The sequence below is a fragment of the Gracilinanus agilis genome, chromosome 1, assembly GCF_016433145.1.
Source record: "Gracilinanus agilis isolate LMUSP501 chromosome 1, AgileGrace, whole genome shotgun sequence".
Classification (NCBI taxonomy): domain Eukaryota; kingdom Metazoa; phylum Chordata; class Mammalia; order Didelphimorphia; family Didelphidae; genus Gracilinanus; species Gracilinanus agilis.
Genome location: NC_058130.1, coordinates 134781117 through 134791688, shown reverse-complemented (window position 1 = coordinate 134791688; position 10572 = coordinate 134781117). Strand labels below are relative to the sequence as shown.

The 10572-nt window shown below is 44.1% G+C and overlaps 1 protein-coding gene across 3 annotated transcripts; it reads left to right on the top strand.

Annotated features, from left to right (window-relative positions):
* Positions 1 to 1792: 1792 nt before the first annotated feature.
* Positions 1793 to 7301, top strand: GFER (growth factor, augmenter of liver regeneration). Of its 3 annotated transcripts, none has more exons than XM_044657090.1 (3): positions 1793 to 2153; positions 3755 to 3939; positions 6382 to 7301. In XM_044657090.1, exons 1-3 carry the CDS (start codon positions 1914 to 1916, stop codon positions 6542 to 6544), a joined length of 588 nt encoding a protein of 195 aa, XP_044513025.1. In that variant the 5' UTR covers positions 1793 to 1913; the 3' UTR covers positions 6545 to 7301. The 3 variants fall into 3 exon arrangements, with proteins under 3 accessions (XP_044513025.1, XP_044513024.1, XP_044513023.1); XM_044657089.1 differs by having other exon boundaries at positions 3743 to 3939; XM_044657088.1 differs by having other exon boundaries at positions 1793 to 2159; positions 3743 to 3939.
* The last annotated feature ends 3271 nt before the right edge of the window (positions 7302 to 10572 follow it).

Below are 10572 nucleotides of genomic sequence, written 5' to 3'. Positions count from 1 at the left end.
CAGGCCTCTGGACTTGTCATATCAATACCCACAAGAATCTTGTTTGATTAAGATTACTTTGGCAGAGGTAGTAAATAGGAGAAATGTGATATGGGCACATATTAGTAAACCATTACAATAGTCCAGGCAAGAAGTAATAAAAGATTGAATTAGGGAGATAGCAATGAGTAGAAGAGAAATGGGAGGGATTAAGGAGGGAAAATATCTGGACTTGGCATCTGAGTAGATGTAGAGGATAAGAGGGAAGGAAGAATGAAAAATGATGCCAAGGTTTTGATCATGTATGACTGGGATTGAGTAGCTCAGAGAAGCATCAGTTTTAGAGGGAGAAATGGTGAGTTCAAGTAGGGATATAGGGAGTTTGAGGTATCAATAGGGCATTCAGGTGGAGATATCCAGCATTCAGTGAGATATGTGGGTCTGGAACTCAGGGGAGAGATAAGAGGTGAATATATACATTTAGGCAACTGGATAGAGATAATAATTGAAGCTTTATATTGAGAAGAAACCCTAGGATACAGCTTTGATCACCAGCCACATTTAGCAGCAAGACTACACACCAGGAAAGAACTGCCTGCCTGCCTGCCTGCCTGCCTCCTTGGAGTTTTTTTGATTAGGAGAGTAAAATTCCTAGAGGGCAGGGGCTCTCTCAATTTTCATCTTTAGACAGTTAACCTGCTGCTACAAATATAGTAATAATAGCTGATGTAATACTTTAAGGTCTACTAATTTTTTTCTTAAATACATTTCCTCATTTGACAGACCTTAATGTTTGCTGAGTTGTGCCACACAATCAATCAATCAATCAATCAATCAATCAGAAAACCACTTATTGAGCACCTAGAAAGTGCCAGTCTTTCTGTTGGGCCCAGGAAATAAAATGACAAAAGTGAAACAGGCTTTGTGTGGCAACATGAAAATATATAAATAAATGAAAATAAGCAGGTAATTTTGGGGGAAGGTTACCACTGGCCCGGTTCTTCCTCCTCAAGGGCTGACGATAAGTGTGGATGAGTGGCAAATAGTTGGCTAATGGAATTTTGAGTTGGAATGGTCCTTCTAGTCTAACCCTCCCCTTCAATGCAGGTTAGGAAACTGAGGCCCGGCACAGGGGAGAAAAACATGGTCACAAGTCTATTAAATAGCACAAATGAGATTTTTGCTTCTCTTTAATCTGTAACTCTAGGCCAGAGTCGTCAAGAACGGTGGCAAAGACGTGGAAGGATTTAATTGGAGATCAATCAAAAAAGAACCAACGTCAACCAAAGAGCCTTTGTCCGTGACTCTCCCCTCTCCAACCCCTCCCCGGCCCGCGAGCCATCATCTGACGTCACAGCCCCGCCCCGTGGTAGCGGCGGCCGTTGCCAGGGCACCTGTGGCCCTGGGCAAACGGCCCCCGGCTGGCCGAGGGCTCGGGGAGCTTCGCTCCTACCTCTCCGGTTCCTCGGGCAGGGCCAACTATGGTTTCTGGAAGAGGGAGGGGCTAAACTGAGGAGGGAGGAGGGAGAAAGGGAGGGGCAGGGCAGGGCACCGGTCTAGTTGCCCAAGGGATGAAGGCTGTTCGGTCGGGGTCGGTGAGGGGCTCGTCCCTTCGCCTTAGGTCCCTATACAAGCGCCCCTCCAAGGAGCGGTCCGAGGCTCGGTCCAGTCCCCGGGCCAATGGACGCCACAAAAGCAGAACTGACCAGCGCTCCACGCTACAGCGCTCCACGTTACTCTTCTACTGGAGGAAGCAGAAGAGTGAACCCAGCAGTAAGTGCTCGCTCTCAGAAGATGGGAAGCCTGAGGCCAACTTAGAGACCGAGACGGGGGCGGGGCCACGCCCCGAAGCCGGGGCGGTCTCGAAGGCGGGACTGGGGCTAAAGCTAGGGTTGGGGCTGGCCTGGAAGCTGAGAGAGGCCGCCTATCCCAGCATGCCTTGGGCATCCAAGATGGCGGCGCCCGGTGAAGGCCGGCGCTTCTCGCCGGCTAGCTTCTTTTCCTTCTTGCCGGGCGGCGCGCGACCCCAAGAAACCAAGGAGCAGGTGGCGTCGGAGACAGCTGGGGCCGACGGGGATGCCACCTTGCGAAAGCGTCCCTGCCGGGCCTGCGTCGACTTCAAGACGTGGATGAAGACGCAGAAGGCACTGAAGACATCGGAGAGCGATACCCAGGTTGCGGTGAGGCCTGGCTGCCTGGGGCGAAAGGGGGGCGGGGCACTGCTGGAGGGGAGGGAGGAAAAGCTCTCCCCACTATTCTTGGGCCCCCACGTCCTGGCCATTCCCCAAACTAACCAATCAGCGGCTTACTCCTGGAACATTCACATTTGTTCTCTAAGGGGCCAAATTGCTCCTGTCACTGCTCCCCCCCGCTTCGTGTTCCTATCCCAGGACCACCATCCCACCTCCAACCCCCGCCGCCGCACTTTTGACTCACTAGTGGTCTCTTCCCTATCCCGTGGGTATCACCATCATTCTTCTAGAACCTGGCCCGCTACATAAAACCGACTTTTGCCCTGTGATTGGGCTTCTTTCTCTAAACTTAAACACCTAGAGGAAATCTTTTTAGTTTAGCTCTCTAGAAAAGATCTGGAGACTCTTAGTGTGTTCCCCACCTCAGATCCTTTCTCCCTCAAAAAAAAAACAAACCAGCCCAGAAAACACAAATTTTGTCCTAGGTTCTTATTGGCCTGGTTCCCCAAAGAATCTACTGGAGCGGGGAAACAGGAGCTGATAGAATAAAACTAAGATGCATTGATTGGATAAAACTATCTAGTTTTTGCAGCCCCTCCCACTACTACCCTTTTGTCCCGAGTAGATGAAAAGAGCTTGGGATGCATAGATCCTTATCTCTTATTTAGACCTTACGGACTAAGTGATACTCTGAATAGAACTCTTGTCCTGAGGTCTGGAAGAGCTGAATTCAGATCAGGCCCGAGACCTTAGCTGTGTTACGTTGGCCCAGTCACTGTTTGCCTTAGATTCCCCAACTGTACCTGGAAAGGTTATTGCAAGAATCAAATAAGAATATTTGTAAAGCCCCAGGGGCGGTGCTAGTTTTTTAAAGCTCCTAACCCAGTGCTTGGCACCTTGTAGGTATTATATACATGCTTATTCCTTCTTCCTTCCCCCTCAGTTTATAGATGAAACAGTGTACTGTGTTGAAAAATGCTGAAAATGAAGTCAGGAGACAAATTCTGTTTCAAACATGTGCTGACTGGACAAATCATAGTCTCTCTCAGAACCTCAGCTTCCTCTTCTGTAGAATGAAAATAATACTTTTATGTCCTATATTACTAAAATTATTATTTCAGTAGAAAAATTGAGTTCTGAAGATGTTAAATGACTTGCCCCAGGGAATAGTTTGGTTTTGTGGGGAAAATGCCAGACTTAAAGCCTAGAGAAGCCCAAGATCAAGTCCTCTCCATTTCAAGGTAGCTTGGGGCCTTGGAGACCTTAAGGTCTGATGCCTCCCTTCCCTTTCTTCTCCCCTTCAAAACCACAAAACAACACTACTGGTTTTGAATTGAGGCAATCCCCTTAAAGTATATTCCAAAGGGCAATCTACTTTCTTGTTTTTGTGCCGAGTCCAAGAGTAAATTTGTCTAAAATAAGGTAGAATCTTCTTGGCTGAGATTTTCAAGTAATTTTAAACTTTCTGCTTGTTGCATAGAGGGGGTCGTTAAGAGATTGAGCCTATCAGTCTTAAGAGAATTAGCCTGAAATTTCATTGCTAAGCCTTCATCTCCCTTCCTTCTTTCCAGTTGGAAAACAAGTTGCCAGCTGATTGCCCCCTGGATCGGGAGGAGCTCGGGCGAAACAGTTGGGCTTTCTTACATACAATGGCTGCATATTATCCTGACTGCCCTACCTTAGACCAGCAGGAAGAAATGGCCCAGTTTATACATCTGTTTTCCAAGTTTTTCCCATGTGATGAGTGTGCTGAAGATATAAGGAGAAGGCAAGTTGTGTGAATATGCTACTAGCCTGATTGTCATATTTCCTAGGCTGGAGGAGGGGAGAGGGGTTTGGGAAAGGGAAGGAAAAGGTTAGTTATGAAATATTTAGACTGGTACTTTAGTGATGTCACACAAACAGTATTCCAAACCTTTGCTCTGGGCCCTGTAGGGTCTTATACAAGGTCTCACCATCTGAAGAGCCCCAACTTGGGACTAGACAGCCCCTAGGCTAAGAAAGAGTAGAAGTTTATGAGGTTCAAAATAACCACCACTGGTAGAATACTGATTGTCTCATCTTCCCCAGGCTCTCCTTTTACCTGGGAATTGGAGATGGGTAGAGGTGGTTGGCTTTTTGGATCACATTCTTCAAAATTTGACTTAGTCAACCCTAGGGTCTGGTTGCTCCTTGACTCTTTCTTTCTTTTCTTTTTTTTTTTAAATAATTTTTTTTTTAATTTTTATTTTAAACCCTTAACTTCTGTGTATTGGCTCCTAGTTAGAAGAGAGTGGTAAGGGTAGGCAGTGGGGGTCAAGTGACTTGCCCAGGGTCACACAGCTGGGAAGTGTCTGAGGCCAGATTTGAATCTAGGACCTCCAGTCTCTAGGCCTGACACTCAATCCACTGAGCTACCCAGCTGCCCCTCCTTGACTCTTAACTAAAAAAGTAATGCATAGTTGCAGATTTAAGACTGATGGCAGGAGGGAAACTTCCTAACAATTAGACCAGAAGTGAAATGGCTACCCTAGAAAAGTAGTGGATTCTTCCCTCATTGAAGATCTACAAGCAGACAAGCTATGCACTTGTCAGCAATGCTGTAGGGAGATTTCTTGGTCCAGGTCCACATAGAATCAGATAACTGATTAAGATTCTATGATTTGGGGGCAGCTGGGTAGCTCAGTGGATTGAGAGCCAGGCCTAGAGACAGGAGGTCCTAGGTTCAAATCTGGCCTCAGACACTTCCCAGCTGTGTGACCCTGGGCAAGTCACTTGACCCCCATTGCCTACCCTTACCACTCTTCCACCTATAAGTCAATACACAGAAGTTAAGGGTTTAAAATTAAAAAAAAAAAAAAAGATTCTATGATTCTATAACTCTCTTCACCCTTGTAACTGGTGACTTTCCAGGAGAGGATTTCCCTTCATATGTACCCTTTGAAAAATACTAATATCAGGAAACTAGAATCTTCTCACATTCATTCTAATCCCAGACCTTTTATTTAAGAAGTTATGGGGTTAAAGTGCTAACCTGTTTCATGGTTTTATCATGGCCTGAAGTTGTTTCCCTTAATAATCTACCTATTTCCTCATTGGAGAATGACTCAGAAATCTGGCAGAAGCCAGCAAGGGACTTTGCTCAAGTTCCTGTGATCCTAAAGTGTTAGAGTCCTGGCTACCAGGAATGATCAGACTTCTAAGCTCCATTATTAGTAAGGATCTGCCACTGCTACTTATACTTTTTATAGGAAAAGTGAATATAGTTGTCATTGATATGCTAGGAGTGGAGACAGTTCACAGAAGTGCAGAAATAGATCTCAGTTTGTAGGTATTAATTTGCCCCACCCCTTTCACTCTGTCTGAAGCCCCAGGGAATGGTTTGAGAGAGGTATCTTCCTGGAGTGAGGAGCTTGTAAAGTTCCATAATATGGGTTAATGACTTGCCTGAAGCTTCCTAGTTCTCTTTCTGAGGATTTTATTAGATACATGCCCAAAATGCTTATTGTATGAAAGTGTTAGGAGAAAATACAGGTTTGCTAAGAGCAGTCTGTGCTTTTAAGGCCTATGTAGATATCGAATACTGTTTTCCCAGTCTCCCTGATTCTGTTTTGATCTATATCTGAGGCACCTCCCTACTCTGCTTTTGTTAAAGAGCCTTTGGTGCCTTCAAAAGAACAACCTATTTTCACTAGGTTCCTCTCTGATGTCCAAGGACTTCTTTTTCAGTAAGGGGTCACAGAAGGATTCCCGAGGGCCAAGATCACTCGGCAATCAAAGGAGAATTTTCTCCTTTAAAATCCCAAAGGGCAGGGACCTAGCTTTGGGCTGTTCCTGTCCTCTTAGGTAAAAGATGTTCTTCCTTGCCTGGAATAGCCAAGCCTCAATAAGATGGTGAGGGCAGAAAGTGAAGTTTTGCTGTCAACCAGAGCATTTCAGTCTGTGCTCTGTTTGTCCTGATACAGAGAAAGGGAAAACATTGCAATTCTATTTCCTATTTGAAAAGCTAGATTAGAGACTAAAGAAGCCAAGAATAATGGATCTCTCCAATGTTATATATGAGGACTAAGAATTAGGGCTTCTTAGAGTGATGGATGGTCTGGATAATTCAGGGCCCAATGTCTACTGGTGGGGAGGGGTTCATATCCAAGCTACTTCAAGGGATAGCATCAGGGAATCCCTCACACCCACTCTTTCTTGATCCTCCCTAAGCTGCCCCATTCTCCTACAGGTTGATCAGAAACCAACCAGACACCAGCAGTCGGAACAGGTTTACCCAGTGGCTCTGCCGCCTACACAACGAGGTGAACTTGAAGCTAGGGAAGCCTGCGTTTGACTGTGCTCGTGTGGATGAGCGATGGCGGGATGGCTGGAAGGACGGCTCTTGTGATTAGAGTGGCAGGCCCCCAGGGGGAGGAGAGCATCTACCGGACTGTATAACATCCTCCCTCAGGGCAAGATTATTAAAGGGCAATACAGTGAGTGTTCTTGTCAGTGCCTTGGCTGACAATGTCTGTGAGCTTCATTGGCTGACAGATTTCTGAAGAACCTCATTCCCCAAATTACTTCTTCCTCTTTGGTTCAAGAATGAACCAATCCTTTGTTTCCCCCTCACTCCTGAGTCTAGTCTTTTGCCCAAGGGCCTGCTGGGGTTTGTGATAACTTCTAATAGACACAACTTCTTCCCTCAAGGCCTAGCCTTCACCTGTTCCCATCCCCTGACACCTCCAATAGGGACCACCACGGGTATCTATGGCCTTTTTAGCCCCTTCATCTCCTATCCATGTCTACCACAGAACCTGGGAATCTCTGAGTTGGGGTGAGTATGGCTGGCCAGGAACCTTGTCAAAGTCCTCTGCTGCCAGCCTCCGTAAGTGAACTCCCTGGTTGAAGTCACACAGCCTTCCTCGGTCTTCAGTGTACCCACAACACAAGATGATCTTAGGAGGAGCACAGAGGCCGGCCTGAGATACAGCCCAGTGGTGGTTTGCTTTTTTGGAGAGAAGCCTCAGGCAACAATGTCTCCATTTTGTGTTTTTTTTTGTTGTTTTTTTTTTTTCCTTAAACCATTTCATTTTCATGTCACAATTGTCCTATGTGGTTCTCATTGCCTACAGAGAGCCTGGCTGTCATGAAACCAAACATGATTTATTTTCTGTAATGTGATTACAGTCTTTGTGGTTTGTATGGGCTGGTGGGTCCCAGGCTCACTCCAGATGTGCCCCCAAAGGGCACTGTCGTCATCTTGGAGTCAAGAATAAAATCAAAGGGTGCTCTGATTGAGAGTCCTGAAGAAGCTGCTATGTCATGACAGCCTGGATGGAGAGTTTTTTGTTGGGGGGGAGGGGGGACACATCAAGTTTGTTCCTGGTCTCTCTGTGAGGAGGTAAAAGTTTTAGATTTGTCTAGTGGTAGGGACCTAGTTAACCTAAACATGTTTCCCATGAATTACCCCTTTAAGCAGAAAGTGACAACTACTATCATTTAGTAATTTAATTATTTGGGCCACCAAGCTCTGGAAAAGTTAGTGTGGGTGCTGTAATGTCCTCAGTTATGGCTGAGGTTGGGGTGAATAAGAATGCCCCATGCAGCAAGGGGTCAGCAGTCTCAACCGAAGCCTGAGATCTGAGAAGTTGGCAAGGTGTTATCTCAAGCCCCTCAATTTGCTGGCATCTCTCAACTAAAGTGTAAGTGAAATTATCTAGTTTAGCCTGAATCAATGTTAGATTTATTTTTTTTTCCCAAACACTTGAAGAGATAGTGTTAGGAGCTGGACTACCTGAGGTGGTAGTGGTCTTTTTTTGTGTGGTGTTGTTTGTTTTGGTAACATAGAATGTTGATCCTGGGTTAGCTACAGATCACGGCCACTGGATGGATTTAGCTGAGGCAGCTTAAGGCTTCTGCTTCATTCATTACCCATGTCATCTTTTTCACCCCTCCTGTGAGTATGCCTGCCTTCATCCCCTACATCCACATCTTCTCCTATAGAATCACTCCAAGTAAAAAGAAATCTTGGAAAACTTCTAATTAAAATGTTATGTTTATCTAGTTCCCTGAGGTTTATAGACTCTTTTCTCATGGCAGTGCTATGAGATGGGGTTGACTTTGTTGTAGGAAGGGGGAGAGACTAGGCTGTGGTTTCAGTGGTCTTGAGGGCTCCTCAGATGCAGGTCTTTCTTGAGGTAGGTAGGTAGTGAGAATATTAGCCCCATTTAGCAGATAAAAGAAGTAATAATTAGAAAAGTTAGGCATAATTTTTTGGAGCTGAAATTCATAGGCAGACTTCTTAACTATAAATCCAACACTCCCATTTTACCATTTTACTTTCTGGTCCAATCCTCCCCATCTACCCATTTATTTGCAGAGGAATTGGGCTCAAAGAGTTAAAGGTCCTTGCTCAAGGTTACCCATCACGTTAATGCTTGACTGCTTCACATCTAGACCTAAGAGAAGCAGAAGCTGTGTGGCAAAAGCTGTATGGTGGCTGTTCCCATCAATTAGTAGATCATTTTCCCTTTCCTCAATCTGCTATAAGCCTCACAAATGAACTGTCAGGTCTTCTACTTTCAAAGATCAGGGACTTCCCACTATATTCCTTTTGGATGTCAAGGATACTTTGTGCCCTCAGATGATGATGGTGAGTCTCAGAAGGGAAATAAGACAATTGGAACCCAATGGGAACTCACATCTGTTTTAATTCAGGTATTCTCTTAACTCACTCTGGCCTAGGCCCTTCTCCAGGAGCTCTCACCACCATATGCCCAAAGGAAATGACTGCCCAGAGTCCTATCATCATAGAATACACTATATTTGAAGGTAGAAGACTTGGATTGAATCTCTACCAATTGCTACCTCTTTTTGACCATGAGCTATTCAACTTTATTTGTTCATGTTTAAAATTAGAAAGTTAGGTGATCTTTATTAATCTAATGATACACATTTTTATGCATAAAGTAATGATGGAGAATTTCTACCCAAAGAGAATGACCATTAGGAGGTAACAGTGGGAGACAGTGTTGTAAACTAGGGAGAATATTGGGAGGAATCTAGAGGCCTTGTTTGAAGTTCAAGCTCTTAAGTCAGCAGTTCACTTTTTTAAAGTAAATTTTAATTGATATTTTCTGTTTCTTTTGTCACATGGTTTCCCATCATCTCTCCCTCATCCATCCTCCCTCACTCCCAAAGAGAGCCAATATGACATAGCATTTTTTGGAGAGGAAAAAAATTAGCACAATTGATCAATACATTGAGAAGTTAAACTTGCATCATGTAACACATGTAGATCTTTCACCTCCACAAAGGGATGGATTGGATGTGTCTTTTGATATCTCTGTATTTGAGACCCACTTGATCTTTAAAATTTTGTTACATTTATTTTTGATAATTTGGTGTGTCCTTTTTCTTTCCATTTACATTGTTGAATTATTATGTAGATATTTTCTTGGTTTTGCTTGCTTTGCAGCAGTTCATACGGATCTTTCAATGCTTTCCTAAATTCATACACCTCATTCCTTACAGCACAGTAACATTTCATTACATTCATGTACCACCACTTGTTTAATCATTCCCCAGTCAATGTCCGTCTACTTTGTTTCCAGTTCTTAGCAAGAAAAAATTGCTACTATAGATATTTTGGAGTATATAGAAACTTTTTTCTTATAGATGTCTTCAATGGAGTAACAGTAACAGAATATCTTGTTCAAATACATGGATATTTTAGTCTCTAAGGTTTTCTGTAGGTCCAGTTTTCTTTATAAAATGCAGAGTAGGCTGGAGTAGGTTGACCTCTAAGATCTTTTTCAGTATTCTATATGATTATCTAGGTTGATCTCTAACCCTATTCTAAGAGCTGAAAAAGGAACTTGGCCTTCATCTACCCACTCCTAATGGAACAGTGTGGGAAAACTGACCTTATGTGACCCATACATGCATTTGATTTGCATCATGCAACTAAGAGGCTAGGTTTGGGCCCTGCAAAAAACATTGGAGGAAGCTGGGAAAATAACCTTCACCTAGTTGAATGGATAAATTCTTGGACATAGGTACTGTGGTATACAGGAAAACACATTGAACTAAGGAGTTAGGAAGACCTAGCTTTTGATCCCAGCCCTGTAGCTTTGGCTAAATAGTCTCACTAGAAGGTGAAATTTATAATCTTTACTGCCTTTTCCATGGAACTATTAAAAGATAATGGGTGTGGGGGCAGCTGGGTAGCTCAGTGGATTGAGAGCCAGGCCTAGAGACCGGAGGTCCTAGGTTCAAATCCGGCCTCAGCCACTTCCCAGCTGTGTGACCCTGGGCAAGTCACTTGACCCCCATTGCCTACCCTTACCAATCTTCCACCTATAAAGTCAATACACAGAAGTTAAGGGTTTAAAATAAAAATTTAAAAAAAAAAAAAAAAAGATAATGGGTGAAAAAA